This window comes from Diadema antillarum, unplaced genomic scaffold, assembly GCF_040938485.1.
Source record: "Diadema antillarum isolate AM-2024a unplaced genomic scaffold, OU_Dant_1.0 seq00002002_RagTag, whole genome shotgun sequence".
NCBI lineage: Eukaryota > Metazoa > Echinodermata > Echinoidea > Diadematoida > Diadematidae > Diadema > Diadema antillarum.
In genome coordinates, this window is record NW_027272658.1 from 402,852 (window position 1) to 430,556 (window position 27,705).

At 38.1% G+C, this 27,705-nt stretch overlaps 1 protein-coding gene across 1 annotated transcript in view; it reads left to right on the plus strand.

Moving 5' to 3' along the window:
• LOC139713558 (nucleoredoxin-like) overlaps positions 1-24,644 on the plus strand; it is a 41,060-nt gene extending 16,416 nt beyond the window's left edge. Inside the window, exons 2-8 of the mRNA XM_071625279.1 lie at positions 4,143-4,296; positions 6,782-6,873; positions 8,472-8,676; positions 14,610-14,698; positions 17,116-17,206; positions 20,999-21,123; positions 23,166-24,644. Coding sequence (XP_071481380.1) covers positions 4,143-4,296; positions 6,782-6,873; positions 8,472-8,676; positions 14,610-14,698; positions 17,116-17,206; positions 20,999-21,123; positions 23,166-23,357 — 948 coding nt within the window. The 3' untranslated portion in view covers positions 23,358-24,644. The remainder of the gene's footprint in view (positions 1-4,142; positions 4,297-6,781; positions 6,874-8,471; positions 8,677-14,609; positions 14,699-17,115; positions 17,207-20,998; positions 21,124-23,165) is intronic.
• Positions 24,645-27,705: the final 3,061 nt, after the last annotated feature.

Here is a 27,705-nt window from a genome sequence, read left to right on the forward strand (position 1 = left end):
CTGGTGCCTTAAAGGACAAGTTCACCTTTATAAACATAAGGATTGAGAGAATGTAGCAATATTAGTAGAACACATCATTGAAAGTTTGAGGAAAATCAGACAATCCGTTCAAAAGTTATGAATTTTTAAAATTTTTGTGCAGCAACCGCTGGATGAGAAGACTACTGCAGTGTATGAATAACTTGCGTACAACAATATAAGGAAAATATAGAGAGAATTTCACAAAATTCCATCTTTTGAAAAAAGTACACATTCCCCTGACTCGTTACCGACAAATGTTATGGGCAATATTATTCCCCCTGCCTTTAGAAAGAGGCAAGTCAAGAGTTCTTTTATTATGCGAAAAAAGTGAAAATATGTTGAATTTTCTTTTACATTTTCTTTATACTGTTGTACGCATATGACTCACAAGCTGTAGTAGTCTCCTCATCCAGCGGTTCCAACACAAAAATTTTAAAAATTCATAACTTTTGCATCGATTGTCCAATTTTCCTCAAACTTTCACTGATGTGTTCTACTGATATTGTTGCATTTTCTCAATCCTTATGTTTATGAAGGTGAACTTGTCCTTTAAAGGTATGCATCAGCTGTGGTGCAGATACAGCACATTTCAGTAAGAGATCTTTTACAGGGAGATAGCATTCGATTCCAGGCTGTGCCATTGTTCGTATGAAACTCCCTCCTGTAGTTGTAGAACAGCACATGAAGGGGAAAAGGAGCTGTGAATGTATTGTTGAGTTTCATATTAGTGCCTGCAACATCCCATAGCTGCTGAGGGATTGAAGTATTTCATTAGAACATGAGGATGTTAAAGACAATGGAATGATCTCTGTAGAATAGTGATATTTGTTAGTCCTATTCCTATTGAGTTCCAAACTCAATATTTTCAGTGCAGTCTGGGGCCTGTTTCACAAAGATTCTAAGTCGATCTTATTGCAGATTCAAGATTGACTAAAAATTATGGTAGGCCTATACCACTCGTTTCCCTGTTCAATTTTGTTAGCCTTTCACCATCCACTTCGAATTATCATCAATATTTACAGAATAATTTCTTTGTTATTTATTTTATCTTGTATTATCAATGGCTACATGAAAAAAGTCTCCAAAATCTTCATTTTCATTAGAAAGTTGAGCAACGTTGAAGACACACACAGCATACCATGATTGGTAGCTAATCTTAAATTCTAAGATTGACTTTAGATTCTTTGTGATACAGGCCCCAGGCCCCAAAGTATCAGTTAGACAATGCTTGCAAGTATTAGCGGACAATCTCTCAAAGTACAGATTTTTTTCTTCTTCTTTTTTCTTTAGCACAAGATTTGTTCTGGACAAATAGGTGGCCTACTATATTGATGTTTTAAGTGTGGTCTGTAGGCAATAAACTTGTTTAATAAATAAGCTTGTTTTCAACACACATTCTATCAGTTGTCTTCTTTGATATCTTTACAGGAGCAGGGAGAAATTTTGTTACAAAGCACAAAACATCTGAAATATTCAGGTCATTTTTCAAAAGTTTGCTGCGTCTTTAAAAGGAACGTATAGCAGGGCTGCACACTAAACCTATTTTGTTTACTGGTCTAGCCTGTCTGTCTGACCAGTAGGTACCCAGTATTCCCATGTTTTACTGGTCCATTCTTGAAAATGTTACTGGTCCTACAGTGAATTTTACTGGTCAGGGACCATCGGACCAGTGCCATTATGCAGCACTGGGTATAGTATTGGTGGAGATGAGGATTGGGCTTTTAACTTTTTGCGAGATACCAAGAAACCACTCATGAAATAGTACAGAGCATACCATTTTAAGAGGAATTCAAAGTTTATTTGAAGAAAATTGATTTTGGAATGGCTGAGACATCAAAAAACAAAGTAAAACAAAGCGATTGTACACCTTTCGTTAGGATCGCTCTGTTATCAGATCTCAGTCATTTCAAAACAGATTTTCATCAAATAGATATTGAATTCCTCTGGGAATTACATGCTCTTTCATATTCCACTAGAGGTTTCTCATTCATTCACCAAAAAAATATTAGAAATCTGAAGTTAGGTCTCCACCAAAACTATATGATCCCTTTAAGCAGTAATTTTTTTTTTCTCATTAACATGGTGACCAACTGATGGCAGTTGCCTAGTATTCAGATGCCGTGAACCCACCTATGGATGTCATTGTCACTTTATTGGATTCGGTGGACAACAGCCTTAATGAAAAGTCCATAAAACAGGCACTTTATGTGAGTGGACGACAACCTGCATAATTAACAAGGCTATACCATCCTCGGTACACTACACTGTATATAGTCCTCTGCCTAAAGATAAGCTTGTGGACTCTGAATATCAATTAATTAGCACTTTACAGTGATGACCATTTCCCATAAAACTTGTCAAACTTGCCACTCTCCATTAAACTGTCCAGAATCGTGACGGCATCTTGTGGATATACAGGGGAAACTCGGTATAACGAACACTGCTATAACGAGATATCGGTTATTACGAGGAAATTTTCCCGGTCCCAAATTTCCTTCCACACAAGTCTATGTAAAATGCTACTCTTATAGCGAGATCGGCTATAACGAAATAACTGCTATAACGAGATAAATTTTGTGACTTCCAAACAAACAAAAACATAGCCAATCAAACCTGTTATAGCGAGGTAAATCAAAATGTCCTCGGGTAAAGCTTTACTTCGCCTGTGCTATCACCTTCCGAGATTGTAAAGCTCGATGCGCCAAAAACTGTCTTGTACACACATATTTTCTTCAGTGCACTCCAGCTAGCACCGCATGTTGTACGTGTATGTGTGTGTGTGTGCGCGCACACTGATACATGCAGAAAATGTTGTGGGACGGCCATATGTATACATGACATCATCATGACGTTTAGCAGGTGTGAGGCAATCTGATGCTGTGATTGGCTTTCTACGTAGGGAATTCCCCATCTTCACACACACGCAGTCATAGATACAGAATGTGTCACATACACACACAGCATTGTGCAGACCATATTCCACACACCCATACACACCACATACTAATCCATAGACGATCTTGACACAATCGCAAGCTATATAATTTACAGATTCAAATATCTACAATTAATAAGAAACACATTCTTGATATTGGATTTCATTGGCGAAAAACATCTTCTTACCCATAAAGGTGAGTAATTCCCTCACACACATTATCAAGTTATCAGTATTGATTGAAAGATGATGGGTAGTCCCACATGTGCAAATTAATGTCTTTACGTTATCCTTTCTTTTATGCCTACTGATATAACGAGATATCGGCTATAACGAGGAAAATGACTCGGTCCCGTCCATCTCGTTATATCGAGTTTCCACTGTACGTAGCAATAAGCTACGCATTTATTGGTAAAAAAGCTTTCAACAAACCCAAGTAATAATAGAGTAAGGTTTTATGTATATGTTCGTCAAGTGAGATACCAATGAAATTTCTATTATGAACAGTTACAAAGAAAGAGAGATGGAACCCAGAGGCGTCTGTGCAAGGGCTTTTTGAAATCTGTGAATGTGACTATCGTTCATGAGCTGGTAAGAGCCTAAAGGGCGTATCTCACCGGAGGAGACTTTGCTTGGACTGCTGTGACTGATCAGTCGCTGCGACTCGTGCCACTCGAAAGACCAAAAAGAAAAAAAAAAATGGCTTGCACTTTCAACAAGGAGGGGACTCCACAGTTACTTCATAGATGCCTCCAAAGGGTTATATTCATCCTGAAGTTGTGGAGACATCACTATGATGTCTCAGAGACATCTCTGCAACATATATCCATTAGTTTGCCAGTTGGTCTTTGCAGACTCTAGAGATGTCTTGGAGACCTTGCAAATAAGATTGGTCTCCCCGACTTGGTCGTGACTAGAAGGAAACGTGACAGAGATGTCTTCGCGACCGGCTGGAGATCAGAAAGAGTCTGTGAAAAATTGAACATGTTCTATTCCCCCCCCCCCCAACTCTCAGGAGACTCAGCTACATTCAAGCTACATTCAGTCTACATTTAAGCTACATTCCACCTAAATTGCCACTTTTACAGTATACTTTTGTGCAAGTTTGATGAAGTATGTGAATGTGGTATGAACATAATACCATGTCAAATACAATGTGTGTGTGTGTTTTCCTGTGTCTTTTCAGAACAAACTGTCAAAGAAATTCAAAGTCTCCGGTATCCCGTCATTGGTGATCCTGGATTCGCAGACCGGAGAGGTCGTCTGCGAGAATGGACGTGGAGAGGTCGCGGATGACCCAGATGCCAAAGGGTTTCCATGGAAACCAAGATCGTTTGCAGGTGTGTATCATTTATGGCTGCAATGCATCAAAGTATCACTTTTGGATTGAAACAGCAAATACATGTAGGAGACAACATTTATTAATTAACAGGTCAATTATTGGGAGATATGCTACGCTCTTCATTCCTTTTCAAAAACTTTTTGCGTTTTCTCTTGCTCTACTTCCAATTCATTTGTTCCACTTTTGACTACCTATACATCAAGACAAGTGCTTCATGTATGCATGGGAGACTGTTATGTTACCATGGCAACCATAATTTCATCACTTTGATCTTGCAGAGAGAATTTTACATTTAGAGAGATTTAGTACTCATGACTGTATGGTATAGATGTGCAAGACATATTAATAATTATACACACATAATTTGTGTATGTGTGTGTGTGTGTGTGTGTGCGAATAGGGCAAGGTGTTCCCATGGCAATCCCAGTTTATGTTCTAGAATGTGTTACAAGTAATTTTTGCAGTGATGATGTTTGATGTGATGTTTCCAGTGTTTTGTTTGTTTGTTTGTTTTGGGGTTTTTGTAAAAGTATATTCCCCTTTATTAGTTTATTAAATTTTTTGTAAGCAGAAAACATAACTTCTGCACACATATCAAAATAAACTTGACGATATCCAAAGCAACAGGAATATCTACCCCTATAGAAAGGTTGGCCTACATATACCATGATATGGTCAATATAAGGAGGATTTTGACCCTTTAAGTACGCAAGTGATTGAATATCATGATCTAGTTATTTACACAGTGCAAACACATGATCAGTAGCATGTCAGGTGAATTACTGATGAAATGGGTCTCCGGCTCTTCTTTAAATAAAAAGTAAAAGAAAAAAAATAGAGAAATGATTGCTCTACAGTGATACAGCAGGTTTATGTCACTGTGGAATTTCAAGTATGTGCGGAGTGATCATCAGCCCCAACCATGTCTTTTTGAAATAACAAGCACATAGCCAGCATTGCACAGGGATGGGGGCAGAGATCAGAGCATAGCTGTGTAATCCCAGGGTGTCCCCCGACTAGCGACTAGAGGGTAGGACTGTGACCCTATGGGAGTGCTGTTGGCCTTGAAATAAGCATGTTACAGAGTCAATTTACAGTATAATAAGACCACGTTCATCCATATCACATACAACGTGTGGTTCAGGAAAGGGAATATTACATGTACTATGACAGTGATGATGGTAGTAATGATGATATTGGTACTGAAATTGATATTGACATTGATTTTGGTATTGGTTTCAATCTTTATTGATAATGATAATGGGAATGATGATGGTAGTGATATGTTAATGATTATTATTCAGTAATGATGATATTGATAATGATAATCACAATGCAATTGTGATTATGATTTTGAACCTTTGAAGTACATGAACTCCACATACATGCATTAAGGTCTCAAGTTTTAATATTTTATTTGAAAAATTTCAGAACTATGCAATGATAAGCAAATGAAAATAAAATATCCATTTTGGGGGTAAAAGTACAAATTTTTTGACATATTACCTGACATGTGAAGAAGGTAATAATACTCTTCATGCCTTCTTGAAGAGCTAAGTGGAGTGTTCTTTCGTCGTGCAAGGAAAATGAAAATATGCGGCATTCTATATATATGTTCTTATTTGTTCTACTGTAATTGCACTGATTTTTGTAGCCTTCTCATCCAGTAAGGGTGGTACATGGGTTTAATCAAGACTTTAAAGATCTACAACTTTTGAGTGGATTGCCTGATTTTCCTCAAACCTCACTGATGTGATCTGTAGTAATGTTTCTGCATTTGATTTTTAATATCCGCATATACATGTAGTTAAGGTCGAATTCTCTGTGACATTATAGCTCGTCATGAGGATGGAAAGGGTGGGGCAAAACTTTGAAAAAATGCATGAGTTCATTTTGTTGTTGTTGTTTTGGCATTATTGTTGGTGTGCAGATGAGAGTGCAGTGTATTTGATTTTCAGAGCAGGGAAAGATGGGAGGTTAGCACCATATGCTTTGCAGCTGATTTCAGGGAGGGAGTGACCAGAGCTCTGTGGCATTAAATTATAACAACCTTATCAATGTTAACCATCAGTGATATCTTGGATCTGATTGGCTGTGGAATAGTGTTGCTATGGTAGTTACCATTAATTTGTAGAGTTACCATTAAACCCAAAACATAGTTCTCTTTAGGCTGGAGAACTGTTAATTATTTCTCCAAAAATGTACACTCGTGCATATAAGAAATAAATGTGAAATAATGCTCTATTACATTGTAACAAGATTTTAGTTTCTGTCAACCTGAATCCCATCATCCAGGTACCAATGGGTAAGTTTCTTGGTAGATCCTTTTGATGTATTGCGAGTAAAATCCAAAACGAAAGGTGGAAAAATGAATTTTGAGCCCTTCTGAAGCTATGTTTGGACTTTAAAGTTGCCGTCGTTTTATGCACCCAGGCACATGAATTGATGCCAGACTGTTTGTGTTGTTCCTTCTCATCACACAGAGGTGATTCCAGGGAAGCTGATCAATAATAAGAAGGAGGAAGTCCCTGAAGTCAAGGATAAAATCACTGGGCTCTACTTCTCTGCACACTGGGTAAGATTCCATCATCCTCCAATTTAAAGTTACGTTCACATGCAGACGCTAAACTTCAAGTTTAGGTTAAAAACTTAACTGTCGATGAAAAGCTCCGCTCATGAATTCACGACGCGGGTTCACATGCGCACGTAAACTTTAAGTTACATACAACTCATGAGCGAATCCCACTCGATGATTTCACCGAAGTGCAGAGTTTTTGCTACATGACCTTATGCCCATAAAATTAGCGCAGCTGGAGCTTGACCCGAATGCGAAAGAGAAGCGAGGGTCACGCTAACTCACAAGCTTGTTGTTTATTGTGCCATACATAGCGAAACTACTAGTGTGGACTCCCTGGCTACTGGAGAGAGCATAAACCCTAAGATGTCTTGTGGTTCTAACTATCGACTAAACTTTAATAAGATTGCTAAATTGGGTTTGTCTTCAGTGCATTTTAGTTCATTAATGATAACAGTAAATATACATAGTGCTGCCCCACTCTGTCAGTACACAACTTGGAAGGCAACAAATCTTGGCATTGTGTGTTTATGTTATTGCACAATGCCCCTTGTTGCTGGGGTCTGCGCAGAGGCCCCCAGAAGCTCTAGGGTTGTAGGTGTTCTCTCTCTGTTGCTTTCTTTGCTTTATTTGCTTTAACAATTGACCACTGTGAATGAGCCGTAATCCAAGCTTCAAGTATAGATATAGATGAGATAGGTACCAGAGTGAGAAAATAGATGGTATGCCAGTAGATGAATGAAAATATATATACTGTAAATGTAGAAATTTTCGCGATACATTAATTTTCGCGGATTTCGCGCTACGTTCGGCTAGCGCGAATTCAAAAACGTGCGAATATATCTTCACAATTTTCTATGCACATTTTGAACGGGATGAATTGTGTGCGCTTCATCGATGATACTGCTACGTAGTACAATGTACAGGCATGTTTACGCTACTAGTACTGTGCGAAGAGACGATAGATTGCTGTGTATTGTAGCATGCATGTGTGCACCGCACGCACCGATGCTACATTCCCCGTGACTACCGTACTACATTCACAGCTGTACTACGTATTTGAGTGCTTGTACTCGCAGTCGAGCCGCTCGCTACGTCGCTTGTCGTACGCTGGCATAGCAAGCTATGTAGCAGAGGCTTTGGATGAAAGCAGTGAATGTGAACTACAGTAAAGTAACCTGCTGCGGAGCGCGAATTTAAGAACCCGCGAATACGTTTTCGAGCCGCTCAGCGCGAAAAATTAATCGCGCGAAAATATTGACGTTTACAGTACCTAGCTAGAAGATAGTGAAATGAATGAATTTATATGTATTTATATAAAGATTGATAGGTATGTGAATAGAAAGATGAATAGACAGATATATACAGAAGGACAGAGAGATGGAGAGAAATTTTGTGAGAGAGTGATGTTTATCTGTCACTTCTTATTCTTTTTACTCATTCAAAAGCTCTGAGCAGAAAACTATAATTTGAGATCAACATACAAACATACACATGTATATACACACACACACACACACACACACACATAAATTAAAGTAAATATATGCATGCATGTATAATCAATGTACTCTGTATGTGCATTGAAATCTGTACAGTGCCCACCATGTAGAAATTTCACTCCAGAACTGGTCAAGACATACAACAAGCTGAAGGAAGATGGCAGGGATTTTGAGATCATCTTCATAACCTGGGACAGGGCGGAGGAGTCATTCACAAAGTACTTCCAAGACATGCCGTGGCTCGCGATCCCCTACGGCGACCCGCGTGTAGCTGAGCTGGCCAAGGTGTTTCAAGTGGCAGGTAGGACTGGAGTTATGCCATTTTGCAGGGTGCTACATAAGTTTATTTTACCACTTGCCTGGTCGGGCATGTAGATTTTCAAATTTGCTGTGAAATACTTGCCCGAATATTACTTCTACTTGCCTGTAAAAAAAGTTGAAAATATAAGGTAGTAATACAGAAAAATTATGTCAAGTCAAAGGCTTAATAAATCACAATCATTTGAATAAACAGCACACATTGATTTGCATGCTTAAACACAATGGGGTAACAAACTTGGTCCGATCAAGTGTTGCCGTTGCATTGCATTGGGGCTTCTTCACATAAGTGTTGGAAAGTTGCTGAAGCGGAATATAAAGTGTGTTGCATCACTAAACAACCATTTTCTTTGAGCTTCTGTATGGTTGACTTTGTGCGTTTGTTGGGGGAATAAGTGAAAAAAAAGGTGGCTTCAAAACTTTTTGCTTGCCCAATTCGGGTTAAGCATTTGTTCTAATTGTTTAAAAACACTTGTCCGAATTTGATTTTCACTTGCCCCGGGCAATCGGACAAGTGCTTATGTAGCACCCTGTGTTTTATGATTTGATTTGTCGTCTATTTACATGCATTGTTTTGGTAGGTTAAAAGGCAGGAAAGAGTAACATGGTGTGTAAATGTCTTCACAAATAAAGATCATCAATGGGAATGTCCATCATGTTCTATCCAAAGAGTTCAAATTGTTGTTGATGAGCTTGTAGCCTCCGTCCTCCCCCGAACGTCATTTCCCTACGCATTTCTCAACCGAAAAAATCTTTATTTTATCATATCACATGGGTTTAATCGTAGTCCACAGAAATATCCTCCCCTTGAAGAACATAACACCATATTCTTCCCTTTGAGCACATGTCATATTTTACCATCTCATGATCATGTTTATCCAATTGTTGACTTGTATTTTTGTACCCTACTTGAAGTTCAAAAAAAAAATGTTCATTGCATAAAATTTACATGTAGTTAATTTGTAGAATCTACATGCATTTTTGTTGCTAGTTTCTTGATGCTGACTTTTGAAAGAATCATTGCTAAATGTTTACTAGTTTTCACTTGATTAAACTCTCAATTAAAAAAAGAAAGAAAGAAAGGTCAAATTCAAGAAACATGAATCAGAAATTGTTTCTCCAAAACAATTCATGAGCAGTGAATCACCATCGAACATGACTTAAAGGGATCGTATAGTTTTGGTTGAGACCTAATTTCAGGTTTCTAATATTTTTTGGTGAGATAATGAGAAACCTTTTATGAAATATGAAAGAGCATGTAATTCCATGAGGAATTCAGCATTTATTTGATGAAAATTGGTTTTGAAATGGCTGAGATATCCAAAACAGAGCGATTCTAATAAAGTGTGGGACCTACCTTTTATTACGATCGCTTTGTTTTACTTTGTTTTTGGATGTTTGAGTCATTCCTAACCCGATTTTCATCAAATAAACTTTGAATTCCTCTTAAAATGGTACGCTCTGTACTATTTCATGAGTGTTTTCTTGGTATCTCGCAAAAGGTTAAAAGCCCAATTGTCATCTCTACCAATACTGTACCATAATGCTGCTCTTGTTTCCCTTTAAGCCATCCTCTTGAGTCTGTCTGCTCACGCATTGGTGTAGACAGTTGTGAAAATTGTCCTCGGCACACGCAGTACCTCTGAAAGCTATCCGTCTAGAGACGGTCTCTGTCCAGGGCAAGTTCAGAATGTGCAGCCTCACACTCACCCACCCATCCACGCACGCACACACACACACACACACACACACACACATACATAAACTAACACACACAAACTCACACACACAAACTCACACACACACACACACACACACACACATGAATACATACACATATGCACACAACTGCCTTGAAAACAGGAAAGGAAGAGAGTAAAAAAAAAAATAAAGTAACAACAACAACAAAAGTGACATTCCAGCTGCAAATCCATTCCAGGTTCAGTTATATATGAAGAGACAGATGGAAGCTGCCCCATGATGAAAGAACACATCAAGAAGATGATAACATGAGCTTCGTCATGGCTAGCCTAAAGCCAGCAGTTCATACCTGTATTTCTTTTCTAATATTTCTATAATGTTTCTATGATACCTGCATTTCATTTCTAATATGGATGATCTTCATGCATTTAACTGAATCTTACTGTAGCCATTTAGCTTTAGTGTTTTTAGCTATCATGTAGGAAAACTTGATATGCAACCCAAGGATTGATTATAGAGGACCCAAGAAACAACTAGTGCAACAGTCTTGAAGCAAGGCTAGGCCACAGATGGACTTGATTTCTCGCCCGAAACTTAGTGGCAGAAGCAATTTGAAATGTACATTCAGGAATAGCTCCCAGATCGCACAGATCAGTGGCACAGACATGAATGCTGGCCTCACGTGAGAGAGTGTTCCAGGGGTGTTGATCCTTTCGATAATACACTGTCCCTCCCAGTGATATAATTCAAACATGCCTGTCTGTCTGTCTGTCTGTCCGTCCGTCTTTCTGTCTGTCTGTTTGTCTGTGTGTCTGTGTCTCCCCTTGAATCTATCAATCTGTATCTGTCTATTCAATTCAATTCAATTCAATTCAATTCGATTTTTTGTCCATTTCTGGAAATTTGTTTTGTTTGCATGCATACAAGTTACATTGATACATACATATATAGAGACATACATATACAGAGCACACATTTAACATGGATACGTAAATGTGATAGACACACAAGAGATATACAGCAATACAATATCTATCTATAGGCCTATATTATACAAATAATGATTGTTTATGAGTGCAATGGACAGAATATTTCATGAGGTGAATGGATCAATAATTTCATCTTTCACCGAATAAAATATTCTGTCCATTGCATGAATGAAAACATTAATTATTTGTTTTATATATCACAAAAGATAAATCCTTGTCATTTGATGTTTTATGAATTTAGAAACAAGAGAGAATTCAATTCAATTCAATTCAAAGTTTATTTCATTTTTCGACAAAACATATAAGTTACACTTCTTTTGACGACAGAGAATAAGGTAAACAGAACATTATGTATCGAAAAGAATGTAAAACAATTGAGGAGGACCTTGTAGTAATTATATATTGTAGTATCGAAATAAAGTACATGTATAACTTTGCTTAAAGTTCGAAAAATGGAGAGACCCACTAAAAAGACAGAGCTTGTAGAATGTGGGCCCCTCTGGAATAATAACATCAATGGAAAGATTAATTGATTGATTGAAGCATCATAAAAACAAAAGGAGAGGAAAAAAAAAAAGAGGAAGAAGTCTGGAAGCCCACTGGGAACTAGCTTCACAGATAAATACACTTACTATTATAGACGTGAACAACATAGGACAAGACTAGACAACAAAACAACTGCTGGAGAAAAGGCTGTATTGGACAAAACGGGATGGACAAGACTAACAGACGCGAACAAACATGAAACAAGACTAGACAGCAAAACAACTACTGAAGAAAAGGCTGTACGGGACAAAACGGAATGGAAACGATGAACAAATAGAAGACAAAATAGCAAACAAAAATGCACAACAGAGACAGCGATCTTCGTCAGAAGCGTATCAAGAGAAACAGAATGTGAGGCATCTGAGATGGAGAGAGTGCTCACTGAGCGCTGTATGGTAGCGCGCTGTGGCATACACACTGCAAATGGAAGCGTTTTACATGCAAAGTGTGCCGAGCTCTCGGTGTGCGTGCAATGGAGGAAATTGTATGGATCCAAAGTTGCATGGTAAATGGAGCTGTATTTGTATGAATGATGACATAATCGTAAAATGGGACGAATGAGCAATAGCAAACAACCAATCAAATGACAAGGATCTATCTAATTATTTTATCATCATCATCAAATACAAAACGAACAAAGTTCATGCTGTATTCACCAATAGTTTAGTTCGACAAACAAACTTTCGAGTGATTTGCTCTTTCTCAAGTGTTGATACATGTACTAAGAGAACAATAACAATAACAATTGCTTTTGTTCTCTCAGTATCAATGCATGAGGAGGAGCGAATTGCTTGAAAATTTCTGTACCATATAAACTGTTGGTGAATACAGCATGAACTTTGCTTCAGTTTTGTTTTTGATAAAATTATCATACCAACACATGGACAAATATATAGATAGGTAGATAGATATCCATCTTCTATTTGCTATCTGTCCATTTATTCATTCATATCTGTATTTTATTTGTTCACTATATGTGCATGTATACATGTATGTATGTATGATATTGTCACTGTGTTTGTGCATGTTTATATTTATATCAAACAGTAATTTCTATGTCTTTTGTATATTTTTCCACCTTCTTTTTTAATACATAGTTAGACCAAATTATATATTCTTGTCTTCTTATTCATCTGTAAGTGAAATGAAAGGCCAGTTTGTTCTGTTTCCTACAATCATAAAAGTACACAAAGAAACCACTCCACATCAGTGTCAACAAGTTTAGAACACCCCCGCCCCCCAAAAAAGTTTCATTACGGATATTCTAATGGAGTATCTATGTAAGGATTTTGCCAATTAAAAAAAACAATTTGCCTCCCCCGTCCCCAGTTTTATTTCTGTGCTCCAAAAAGTCATATGTGTCACTAGTCTGCAGTGACATGAATCCCAAAAGTCTCTGATTCTTTGTATAGAAATTAATACCAAACATCACTCCATCTACTGTAAAAGTGGACGTTTTCGCGGTGTTGAAATTTTCGTGCATTTCGTGCAACCTCAAACTAGCGCGAAAATAAAAGCATGTAAATATTTTTCCTTGCCACATGTTCCAGTAGTTGATGTCTTGGTTCCGCGGAATAAAAAACATGAGAAACTCTTCTTACCCCGCCGAGCGTGAAAAATTACTGGTAGTCGCGCGAAAATATCCACTTTTACAGTATATGTAGGCCTATAGGCCTATATCATATACCTTGCCATATTTTTATCAATTTATCCACTTCAAAAAAAAAAAAAAAAAATCAGCTTTCATACATGTACTTCAACCTGGGTATGCTTCAAAATTATTAGCAAACTTGTAAAAAATTGCTGAGCTGAACCCTCCTTCCCGTCCCTCCTACCCCTCCCCCCCCCCCCCCCCCCCCCCCATTGCATGAGCAGACTGGTACCCCTATGCTCCTCTCTTCCCCGCCACAGCTCCAGACGGTTCATCATAGCTCAGAGCCGCTCTGCTCCCCAAGGGGAATGACTTTGAGGCAGGAGTTAAAAGTCAAGTTCATACAGCAGATCGCTGCCTCACAATGTCTCCTCCTAAAAATAAGGCAATAAACACTACCGCAGCAGCGACATAAACTGGCATATGGCGTAAATATTTTACTGGTATATGCAGACATGTGCATACAGTGTATATGTATGTACCCATATAATACAATGTTGATATTGCAGGTATCAGTAGAGTTCGGTTCAAAGAAACTTACATTCTGGACTGATAGCAGGATGTTTTAATAGATAGGTAAATGAGTGGATGGATACAGGTTACTGTACGAGCTGAAATTTTCGAGTACAGATATTTTCGCTAATTGCTACTTGGAGGACATTTTCGCCTGTTGTTAATTTTGCGGTTGCAAGGGTCTAACTGAACTTGCTTATTTGCGCGTTATATTCGCGTGTTGTTATTTTCGTGGTTCAAAGGCAATTCGCGAAATTCGCAAAAATAAAATCACCGCGAAAATTTCAGCTCGTACAGTACATGAAAAGGGAGAGAGAAAACGATAGACAGAGCGAGAGAGGGAGAGAGAAGGGAGATAGATAGTGAGACATACAGAGAAAGAGGGGGATATAGAGAGATAGAAAGAAGAGAGATGCAATCTTATAGCACTTTGAAATCATGTCTGTAATTAAGTTGACATGTTTATGGCAGTGACCTGGAAACAAACTCTTTGTTTATCCCTCCTCCTATCCCTAGGCATTCCATCCCTGATTATCCTGGATGCTGAGGGCAAGGTCATCACAGCAGAGGGCAGAGGTCGCATCATGAAGGATCCAGAGGGCAAGGTGAAAGGTCAAGGAGAGGGCAGGGGGTGGGGGCTTTGAGGTGGGGTGAGGTGCATGCATACTCGCACACACACACACAGCCACTTTTGAAAAGGGGTGTGGTAGGTGCTGGCCTTTCAGTGTGTGTGTGTAGCAGTGGTAATTTTGGAGGTGGAATAGATGGGGGGGGGGGGGGGGAGTTGTCATGTGTCTCCCCCCTCCTAAAAAAAAAGGGGGGGGGGGGGAGTAAGCTGATCTAGACCAGAAATGATGTCTTACCTGGGTTATGATTTCACACTATTCAAAGCATGAATTTTCACTTTGACCCCAAAATTCAAGTGTGCACCTCTTGCAATCAGTGAAAGCAGAAGAAGATAAGAGAAGGTCGGTCTTTTCGCATTACCAAATAAAGAGGAAGTTTTATCTGAATTCAATATTTTTTTTTTTTTAATGCCAAATGCCCCCTTCCCGATTTGATAGAATAATTACTTGAAAGGAAAGGGCTGCTTTGCATCAGTGTAATGCAAGAACAATGAACAAAATATAACAGAAATCAGTTTCAATGATTAAAGTATTTGTGATGTAAAATGCAAGATTCCAGATGACAAGGTTTGTCTTCAGTTTGGTAGAGTTTTGATGGGAGTGTGCACACAAATATAGGCTTTAGTTACCCAGATCTTCATGATGTAAACAGTGTCACCATCATATCTGTCCTTCTTGTCATCATCATCATCATCATCATCATCATCATCATCATCATCATCATCATCATCATCATCATCATCACCTTATCACCATCATTATGATAAGCATCGTCACTTCTACCTCCACTTCCAGTACCACTACCCTCACCACTGCTGGTATCACCACCACCACCACCACCTACATCATCATCATCATTGTTATCATCTCCTTCATCATCATCATCATCATCATCTACTACTTTTCCTTCTTCTTGTTCTTGTTCTTCTTCTCCTTCTTCTTCATCTTCATCTTCTTCATCTTGTTGTTGTTGTTCTTTTTTTTCTTCCTTTTTTTTTTCTTCTTCTTCTTCTACGTCTTCATCATCATCATCCTCAAAATCATCATCTTCATCGTCATCATCATCATCATGGTGTCAGGATATGACATATTTTGTATTTGTCACGTAATAAATTGTCTCATTGTACTACAATGGTACTGTTTATTAGGTAGCTCATGTAAGAAATTGATGTTATCGCAATGGTTACAAAAGAAGTGCAGCTTTAAAGACAAAAGCTTGCATCAAAATAACCATATAAGGAGATGTTGCGATGCACAATCAAAGTAAAAGAGAGTGATTTGGAATTAAATGTTTTGGGGATGAGTAAACCCTACATGACGTCAAAATACGAGGAAAGGGTATCCCTGGTAGTATGCCTCATACTAACTGGTATGTGGACGTCACTCACGACGTCAAACACAAGTTTCTAGCTAGGTCAAAACAGGACCACTTCAAAGAATTTTGGTTTCCGTGGACAGGAAGTGATGACGTCAAGCAGGGGCTTGACCAATGCAAAATTAGATACTCAGGAAAGTTCTGACAGACAGAAAACTCCATCCAATAAGGAAAAGGGGGCAGGACTTCTATGAAAACTTTCTAGGAAGTCACTTGATTTGATCAATTTTACATGGAGACCTATGGTCCAACAAATGTATAAATATGCAGTGTTTGGGCATAAAATTCAGATGCCACATTATTTGCGGAACACTCAGGACCAGGCTACGGTACTTCGAGATTGCGAAGTTAGAGTAGCAGAGTGTTATTTGGAATCAGTGTGATTCAGGGATTGTTGCATTTCGGCTTGGACAGCCTGACCGTCCAGCAGAGAATCTAGGAGGATTCGAGTGTAAACACCAACAACTGTTGGTGTTTAGGGTTCCAGGGAGAGAGCCACCGTTTAGGGTTCCAGGGAGAGAGCCACCGTTTAGGGTTCCAGCGAGGACCAAGTTTAGGGTTCCAGAGAGGACCAGAAGTCAGGGGAGACGACCCGCTACTTCAGGCAGGGCATCGTCGACAACCTAGAGCAACCAAGCACGGGAGCTTCTAGAATAAACCACCGAGCAGAGCAACCAAGCTCAAGATCAAGTGGAATTGGATATCTGTATTCAAGTTTGTACTATGTTATTGTTGCAAACGACAATTTGAGACCAGTATAATAAATCTTATTGATTGTTACATTGTAAGAACACTGTGTGATTGACTACTTATTTCGAGGCACTGTAGTTGCACAAGTCGAAAGAGTTGAATGAGTGAATGGTCTGCTAACAATCTGCTGCATTTAGAGAAAGTCAACCTTTGACTATAGAAAAGATCCCAGTCGCAGGGAGGACTTTCGTTCCCCACATTCAGAGGAAAGTCCCCTGTGACACATGGTATGTTGCTAAAATGGTTTACTGACATTTCTCCTCTGATGCAGGAGTTTCCATGGTATCCACTTCCATGCTGCGAGCTGGACTCCTTCAGTGCAGGAGTCATCAATGAAGAGCCTTGTCTCATCCTCTTTGCAGGTAAGAGGAACATATTCAATACAGGAACATATTCAATACAGGAACATATTCAATACAGGAACATATTCAATACAAGAACATATTAAATACAGGTACATATTTTATACCACGCATATGTACATATGAGTGGATGAAAAAAAAAGAAGAAAGGTAGTTGAACACATAAGTGGAATTTGGAGACTCCTTTCAAAAGTTATGAATTTTTATAGTTTTGGCAAAATCCATAGGCTTTCATGCCTAAATGGGAAGACTACAACAGTGTATGATGACAAGATAGTACAACAATATTGAGAAAGTTTAAAGCGAATTTCACAAAGTTTTTGATTTTTATGAATAGTAAACATTCCTTTGACTTCTGAAGGATGTAAGGCAAGTGCTCTTTTGTTATGCGAGAAAAAGTAAATTTTTGTCCAAAGTTCTTATGTAGTTTCACTACTTGTGACAAAATGAAACTGTTGTATTCTTCTTATCCAGTAATTATGGCACATGGATCTAATCAAACTTTAAAGGACAAGTTCACCTTCATAAACATAAAGATTGAGAGAATGCAACAATATTAGTAGAACACATCAGTGCAAGTTTGAGGAAAATTGGACAATCGATGCAAAAGTTATGAATTTTTAAAATTTTTGTGTTGGAACCGCTGGATGAGGAGACTGCTACAGCTTGTGAGTCATATGCGTACAACAGTATAAAGAAAATATATAGAAAATTCAACATATTTTCACTTTTTTCGCATAATAAAAGAGCACTTGACTTGCCTCTTTCTAAAGGCAGGGGGAATAATATTACCCATAACATTTGTCGGTAACAAGTCGGACGAATGTGTACTTTTTTCAAAAGATGAAATTTTGTGAAATTCTCTTTATATTTTCGGTATATTGTTGTACGCATGTGACATCTAAGTTATTCACACACTGCAGTAGTCTTCTCATCCAGCGGTTACTGCACAAAAACTTCAAAAATTCATAACTTTTGAACGGATTGTCCGATTTTCCTCAAACTTTCAATGATGTGTTCTACTAATATTGCTACATTCTCTCAATCCTTATGTTTATGAAGGTGAACTTGTCCTTTAAAAGTGTGAAACTGCTGAAAGGATTGTCCTATGTTGTTACTGATGTGTTTTCATTACTAATATTTCTGCCCTCACTAAATTCAATATAAGTTTCTGGTAAATTCTCCTTTTAGTCTATGTATCTTTTACAGAACATGATTTTTTTTTTCTCCTCCCCTCCCCCTTTCTTATTGCCCATGTGGTACAATTACAGATCTTAACTCACTGGGGTGCAGATTTGTCCTCCTCCCTGCCCCACATGGTGACATTGACATTTTGAAACTTTCCAACTGTGGCTAATTTGTGGGAGTTTGTATCCATAGCGACAGACCAAAGTTATCCCCATTGGTTCATTGCAGCTGCATTATATTTGCCCAGTTGCCGGGAGAGTTAACATTCTTTTGCAGCATTCAAACTTCATGGCACAGCATTTCAAAGTACTGTATGTTTTTCCACATGAGATTGTGCAGAGACATTTTATTTCAATTCGTCCTTTTTTTTCTTTTCTTTTTTTTGATTGCCCTGATGCATCTTGCTGTCTAGAAATATGAGAGTGTCCTTGTCATAGTGATGACACCTTTTATGTTAGGTGTATACAAATTTCCCTCTCATCTCTACTTCTTTCTTAATAAAACATGTTTACCAGAAGAGAGCTTATTTGGTGAAGAAAGAGAGAATATTTTTGTGTGTTTGTTTGTTTATGGACTAAGAATGGAAACAAAGGACTACAGCTATCATCATTTTGTTTTGTCAATGAAAAATTAACACATCTTCAAGTTGTGGGATGACTTTAAAGCCGTATAAACAACCTTCCCTACCCCCCCCCAAACAAACAAATAAGCAAACAAACAAACATACAAACAAACAAACAATGATAATGATAATGATAATGAATAACATTTATACAGCGCTTAATACTGATGTTTCTAAGCGCATCAATTTGGGGAAAAAATAATATATATAACGTAAAAACAAAATACAGCATTATGTACATATTATGATAACGACAGCAACAACAACAACAGCAAAATTAAGGTTGTGTAAACAGATTAGTTTTCAACAATGACTTAAACCTATCAACATTTTCAGCGTTACAAATATAAAAAGGGAGTTTATTCCAAAGAAGTGGGGAAATAACTGAAAAGGCCCTATCACCATAACGTGTACAGGTGCGGGGACCACATGATAATTGGATAGTGGAGGAAGAACGGAGAGAACGGGTTGAAGTGGAGGAGCGGAAGGAAATTAAATCTTTAAGATAAAATGGGGCAAGATTATTGCATATCTTGTAAACAATAAGGAGGATTTTAAAAGTGATACGTTGATGGATGGGGAGCCTGTGGAGGGACTGGAGAACTGGAGTAATGTGGTCAGATCTTTTTGTAAGGGTCACAAGCCTAGCAGCTGTATTTTGAATTCTTTGAAGTGGTGCAGTACTTGAAGCTGGGAGACCAACAAGAAACAAACAAACAAACTACCCACTTCAGTGAATTCACCTGTACACATGCGACAGATGCTCCAGTCTTATTTTCTCCAAGGACTTGGGGTTAGGGTTAGGGTTGTTATAGGGTTTTAGGTTTAGTTTGATATGAGGATTAGGATTAGGATTAGGGTTATGTTTGTGGGTAGAATTTTTTTGGTTTTGCTTGCAGATATTTGATGGGAGCGATTGTCGTAGGAGAAAATGTCATGGCACCTAAGAGGTTTAACAAATCCATGCCCTCCTACTCTCAAATGAGTGTCATTACTTACATAGTACATTGTATATTTGCATTAGACAGTGATGGAATGAACAAGCCCAAGTTTCATTCCACTAATATCACTTTTTCAGTATTGTCATGATGCTGTGCAATTGTGGACCTTCCATGTAGTTAATTTTTGACAAGGTCATGTCCATGCTTTCACCTGGCCGTTCAGGTGCACATCTCCTGGGAATAATTTTCCTGGTATCGCATAGCAATTTCCTATGCATTTTGGATATGACTGCTTCACAAAATTTCATTTGCAGGACAATTTCAGTACATAGAGTTGTATATCAGTTTGATTATAAAAAATGTCCATTGACTAAAATTGCTTTTCAGTTTCAAGAAGGGAAATTATTCCATGATCTCTGCATTTGAAGGAAAAGTTCATCTTTGTATACATGAGAATTGAGTAAACGCAGCAATATTAATAGAATACAATGTACATCAGTGAAAGTTTGGGGAAAATTGGACAATCCTTTCAAAAGTTTTGAATTTTTGAATGATCTGCGCAGTCACTGCTGGATGAGAAGACTCCTACAGTGTATGTTGTCATATATGCCTAGAACGATATAAGGAAAACATGAAGAGAATTTAACAAAATTGAATTTTTTTTTGAAAAAAGTGCAAATTTCTTCGACTTGTCAGTGACATATGTTAAGGGTAATATTATTCCCCCTGCCTTCTGAAAGAGGAAAGTCAAGTATTCCTTTATTATGCGAGAAAAGTGAAAATATGTTGAATTTTCTTTATATTTTCTTTGTACCATTCTACACATGTGACATCACAAGCTTTAGTAGTCTTCTCATCCAGCAGTGACTGTGCAGAAACTTAAAAAATTCATAACTTTTCAATGGATCATCCAATTTTCCTCAAACTCACACTGATGTGTTCTGCTAGTATTGCTGCATTCACTCAATCCACATGTCTATAAAGGTGGACTTGTCCTTTAAATCTTTACTTTCTGTCCATTGTTTTCTGAAAATCTGCCAGACATCGAGGAGGATGATGACGTCAAGAAGGCTATGGACCTGATGAAGCCCGTGGCGGAGGAGATCATTGCAGCCGAGAAGGAGAAGGGAAAGAAACCCGCCTGCAAGTTCATCGTCGCCGGCGATGTGAGTTCAAAGTTCAAAACTTCCTGCTCGTGTGGGGCTGGCTGATACCAGCCACCGCACAGTGGGTTTGGCCCAAAAGAGATTTTTCTCCTCCTCACCACCACCACTAGAGGGCGAACTATACAATGGTGTCTCAGATTTCATGGAGGCTGCCATTACCCACTTAGTAATGGCGGACTTTGTGCGCTCAAGTAACATTCTTTATAACGTGTATTTGAACTTTTACGCGAGTGTGCACTGCTTGATTTGGCTACCCCTCGGCTGCTCGTATGCTAGTGTGTTAGTATGATTGGTGAGCCTACCGCCTCACATCTCCCCGTGCACTCACTAAGCAATTGTACAGGGTGTATGCATACTTCACATGCTAGTACCCACTCATTATGAGCTCTTTGGTTTGGCCACAAGGAGTGAGGGATGGCCAACCAAGATGAGCAGATATGAAGTTTATGTGATTTCAATCAGAAATCAGCAGGGGGAGGGGGAAATATTTTGATGTATGGATGTTTCTTTTGGATGATCTGTGTAACTTGCTATTCCATCACATGCTCTGTCTGTGACTTTTGTAGATTTACTGTTAAAACCTTAGTCTGACGTTGTTAGCAGGTTGGACAATCTTTCTTATTTTCAAAGCAAATCTTTGATTGTGAGGTTGTGCAAAGTATTGTAATATGTTACAAGCTCTCTTCCAAAAGCAAGCATAGGAAACATAACTAAATATAGACATTTGTTGTTTTTGTTGTGCTCCTTTGATATACCAGTTAACTGACGTATTCAAATTTTGTGTCTGCCCTATAAGAATGTTCTTAAACATGAAGGCTTGCCAAAGGCCTTTCCCAACCTAATAAAAAACAATGCATTGTAAATTCGATTCCATCTGAAATTAATTGAGCTAGCTTGTACAGATGATTTGAGTAACTTGTTGGTAGGACTTGATAGGAGAAATACCCATGCATTTTTCATATGCTTGCAGACCTGCCTATTGTCAGATGGTGTGAGCTCAAGTGTTTATTTTCCCATACATGTCTGACTCGTCTCAACTATCGTGTGCTTTCTCTGTTGGTGTTTTGCACTCATGTAGATGATTTATGGTATCAGGTTTTTGTTTTATTTTTGTTTTTCAAAAGCAAAAGTGCAAACACAAGGAAACTGACCAGAAATTTATGTAAAATAAGTGAAATATGAGGAAAGAAAATGGGATTTCATGGGAATTTGAACCCAAGACCTCCAGATCGCCAAACCGCTGCTCCTTTGAACTAAGCTGTGGCAAGAACCTTTACCCTTGAAGGAAACCAAGTGAAGTCTGTTGTTTTCTGTCTGTGTAAGCCGGGGGAAAGGTAAATTGCAGTCAACCCCGCCCAAGTTGATTTGGCACAAGAAGAATTTCCAAAGTTGAGACAAATCCTACCCAGGACAGATGTTAAAGGGACTGTACAGTACTGGTTGAGGTGGGGATTCATGTTTTGAACATTCCTAAGTGAGATAATGAAAAGCCTCTTATGAAATATGAAAGAGCATGTAATTTTAAGAAGGATTCTACGTTTATTTGATGAAAATTGGTTTTCAAATGGCTGAGATATCCAAAAAAGGGCTAATAATAAAAGGCGACATGCCACAACTTTATTAGGATCTCTTTGTTTCACCTTGTTTTTGGATATCTCAGCCATTTTCAAACCGATTTTCATCGAATAAACTTTTGATACCCCTTAGAACTGCATGCTCTTTGACATCTCATAGAGTGGTTTCTGAATATCTAGCAAAACGTTAAAAGCTAAATCCTCACCTCAACCAGAACTGTACATACCCTTTAATATGTGTTGATTTTGATATGTAAGTGGATATTCACTTTAGTTGAGAAATTTTGTGTGGTCTTGTTTTTGATACGGTGAAATTTATGTTGTTTTTTTAAAAACCCTTTGTGGACAAGTCCCGAGTATACTCGGGCAGGGGTCTGTGGGAAATGCGTTTTGTAGCAAAATTAACGGGTTAATATGTAAGTGGTGGCACCATTTTGTGATGTTTTATTTTTTTCCCATCCTTGTCAGGACGACATCGTGGAGAACCTGCAGCACTTCCTGGGCATCGCCGACGAGAGCCTCCCGCTCCTCGTCCTGGTCGACATTCCAGAGCAGCGGGTCGCCCAGTGCGACGAGAAGGAGATCAACGCGGAGCTCATCAGAAGCTACTACCAGAAGTTCGCCAGCAATCAGTTGGAGTGGACGGCCATCCAGCGCTAGGGAGAGCTGTTCTTCCTTTCACCTTCCACTGTCTTTTCTTCAAGTGTCACTTGGCGGGATATAAAGGTCGTCACTGCAGCTAGTTATGTGCAATTTTCTGGTGTAAACATACGAAGAAAGGGTTAGGGACTAATGAGTGTATACCATGTCCATCCTAGTAAGTCAAAGTCATGTCCTGTAGCAATTGTACTGTACATTGTACAAATTATCACGGTAATAAGAATAGATGTATGAGGGTTTTTTTTAGATATCTATGAATTTTATCTGTCCTGCCGTTTTTACTTTTATCAAGATCAAATCAAAAGCTGCGCAAAGGAAATGCATTTGTTTTGGTATATTTGCAGGATGGGGCAAAAGGCAACCATGTTGTGTAATTCTGAATCTATCACAGTGGAACACATGACTCTGTAACTACATGTTTGGATATAAATATGGCGAGTGGAATAAACATCTTCCATATGATTTGAAACTAATGACCATCTACTAAAGTCAACAATATAAAAACATCGCCTTACTTTATGACGTTGCGGAATAAGTTAAAATATAGGTTGCTGATTTTTTTCCCCCCCTTTTTTGGTCGAGGTTTTCTCTAGGCACACATAATCTGTTTATGTGCACTGTTACTCATGTTGAAACATTTCTTGTGTATTTATATGAAGTTCTTGTATCATGATTTGTACAGTAACAAAGAGTTGACGTCATGCATCATGGAGGTCTTGTGACGTTTAAGTTGTCCACTTTTTGGTAAAATATGCCAGCATGGTGTACACACACACACACACACAACACAAGCCCTCACCACGATCCTGGTTCCATCTTGTAAATAGATTTGCTGTTGTTTGCTCCAAAGTCCATTTTCAAACTCTGGTGATGTTTTGTGCTTGCTGCTTTGTAACTCACGGAGATTGAATTACAGGCCTCTTCAATAATTTCACAGGGATACAAATGTTGAATCTGTTTGAATGCAACAGTCGTGCTCAACTGATTTTGGATTTTTAGTGTATGCTAACATTTTTTTTTTTTTTGCTACTAGAGGCTGAGAAAGGGGAGTGTATTTTTACATTTCTGTGACCAAGAGACTGAGAATGACAGTATTTGGTACCCCACAGTGGTCACTGTCTGTACAAAGTGTACATGTATATTTCTAAGATACGAAATGTTATTCAACGTGTGCAAAAAAATGTAAGGCAATGCGCTGTACTTGTAGATGCATGCCTGTTGAGACGTGTCGAAAAGCGAGCAATGAAATGCTATGTGCATGATTGTGCCACGTCTGTGTGGTGACATAAAGTTATGGGGAATTAATTTTTCAGCGCCTGTAAGTTTTCCACAACCGTCTATTCATGTCTGTGCTTTGGGTAGTGCATGAAAGAGTTCAAAATGTCCTAAGTCTCTTGCCCATGCAAATGTCAAATAAATAACATTTTTTTAAGGAAGATAAATAACTTTGCAACGGTGTGCTTTGATATCTATATTTCTTCTGAGTAGGAGTGACGTTTCAATGTATTTGAAATAAGGAAAAATGCAGCTTGTTATTACCATTTCAATGAATAAAAGGGTATAGGCACGTAAAGTCCTACATGGTCTACAGCTATAAAATTCTTTATTTTCCAGGCAAGCATGTTAGTAAATGTGACTGCTCATAAGAATAATAATTTTCAAGGGGAATTCTACCTAGGGAAGCGCCCAGTGCAGTAACTTCAAAGCTGTGCAGAGATATGTATAGATTACATATCAAGTTCTTTATGACATCTTGTTAAACAAGTACTTCATCATAATATCTTGATAAAAATTACCAATCACCTCATGTTGTGTGTTGAAAGCACATTCAGATTTTGGAAGTAGGCTACGGCTATCGAGCTGTCATGGGCCTGATGTTGATACCTTGCACAAAAAACAAAATAATAATAATAATTTGTTTTTCCACCAGCGATGATAACTCACTGATTGTTGGTTATATCGTATCAAATACTGCCCAAGAAGCCTGTATGCAAATGAGGTTTGTGGCGTGTGCAAGTGAAATGAAGCAGGTAATCTTCTTGAAGGTCAAAGGTCATTTCAGCAACATTCACCTCCAGTCGTCTTTCACCATCCTTTTATGAGCTAGTCCTGACTGCCTGTCTTGACGTTTTTTTTCGTGATATATTTCTTGATATTAACATTACTTTCTTTTCTAAACATATTTATCCAAAGAATGAATTGAATGCCAATCTATTAATGATTACGACTTTCTTTATGGCCTAAAGAATATCAGTAATGCAGTCATGCTAACTTTCTGTTCAGTACAATGTATGATATATTTTGTATATATTTTTGTATCAAAAAGGAAAGCGGAGAGGAACGTTGGGATTTTATCTTTCTTGTCTGTTCACTGTTTTCAAGTGAAGTGTTGTGTTTTACAATTTGCAAGAGAAGGTCTGGTGTGTATGTAGACTTCCTTTTATTGTGTTAACTTTTTTTTAAAAGATAAATTTGTGCCTTTTGTCGCATTCATCAAAACGGTTGAAAAGATACTGCGTGAAGTTACATTGGGAGAATGTATTTTGGTGTTCTGACAGGTGAAAAGTTCACTTGTGATTTAAAGGCAGTGTACTGTGTGTAATCATGAATGTAAAAGTGCTAATGCTGAACAAGTAAAGGTTTGATGCGCTTGTTTGGGGGATAAACAGAGCAAAGACAAAGGCCTGTTTTGTTTTAGTTTTTGATGCATACATATGTTTTACTTGCCTATCTTTTTCACAAAGAATTTCACTTGGACCAAATTACTTTTCTCCCCTTCCTGACATAAGTATGAGCGATTTATTGAAGTTTTATATGTCAAAATGCATTGATCTGCCTTTGCTTTATACTAATGGCAATATAAAAACACAAGAACAGACCTCAGTGTGATGTCATAATGAATATTCAGTGTGATGTCATAATGAATATGTGATGTTAATTTGACATCACACTCAATAGAATTCAACAGCTTGCTGTCATGCACAATAAAAAGAGAACATGTCAAGTATTACCCATTAGGGCCACGGGTACCTAACTATGTTTTGTCTATGCAGGTTATGCATGAGTCAATGTGTGCTATTTCTTCTAAACCGTTGTACAGTAGATTTTCTTTTTACACTGTAAAATTAGGATTTGTCCTTTTTAATATTCACAGTAGAAAGTGGTTGCACCATATCTTGTGTGATTTGTTATGCGGTGGAAAGAAATAAGCTTTATCACAATTATGACACCATTTCTGGATTGTATGTCCGTTAATGTGATATAGATTTTCTGAGCTTCCTCTCTGTGTGATATAGTTAGGTCTGTATTCCTTACATTTTATAGCTAGTCTTTCATTTTGAGCACTGGAAACTTCTCAGTTTGTTGCACTCAGAAACTGCAGGAAAGGCAAGGAAATTCATATTCATTGTACTTCATTATATCATAAGCATTGAGTGGTAAAATATGATTTCCGATGAGTTTGTTCGATGTGACATGTCCACTTATACTGTACTAATTGTGAAGAGCTCTTGTGTGGGTGGAAAGCAGACAAAATGACAAAATTTCTTTAGCAGAACTTGCCTAATATTGTAAGAGTTTTCCTTGTCTATCTGTCACATGTACAAAACTGTACTTCCACTCACTGTGTGCATCTGTTCTGTGTCTTGTGACAAATATGGACGTCAGCATAATTTCTGTAATCTTTGTGTGGAATTCCAGCAAGACTGCATGGCATCCCACTCCAGATGTGCTGCTCTACAAAAGTGGGTTTTGTAATGGTTTCTGCCCAATGCTCCCACTTACGTAAGTTGCATCCACACCTAACCCCCACCATCTTCATTTTTGAGAAAATAGCACTATCTTGTGGACAGCTGCTATTTTATGTTAATTTTTATTTTTATTTCTTAATTTTTATTTTTATTTTTATTTTTTTTTATTTTTTATTTTTTTTGGGGGGGATGTTGTGCTAGATGCTGATCTGTTATGTATTTTACAATATCTGAAAAATCTGAAAGGTTTTGGCTGCCACTAGTCCCCCTTCTTTTACTCAGAGATATTTATGTCCCTATTTAGATCAGCTCCTGTATTCTTAGTGCCACCAACTGATCCATATTAATGTTTAGGACCCCCCCCCCCCCCCCCCCCCCCCCCCCCCCATATACAGAGCTCTGTGTTTAGACACATAGTTGACGAGATCACCATATGAGATTGTTAGGCAAGTTTAACCCTTTGGCCCGAATTCACGAAGATGGTACAAATGAAACCATGGTTTAAACCATGGACAAAAACCATGGAGCGCCAAGTGTTGCATTGAATATTTCGTGACAAAATCAGTCATTTCGTTGATGAAATTATTATTTTGTAATGA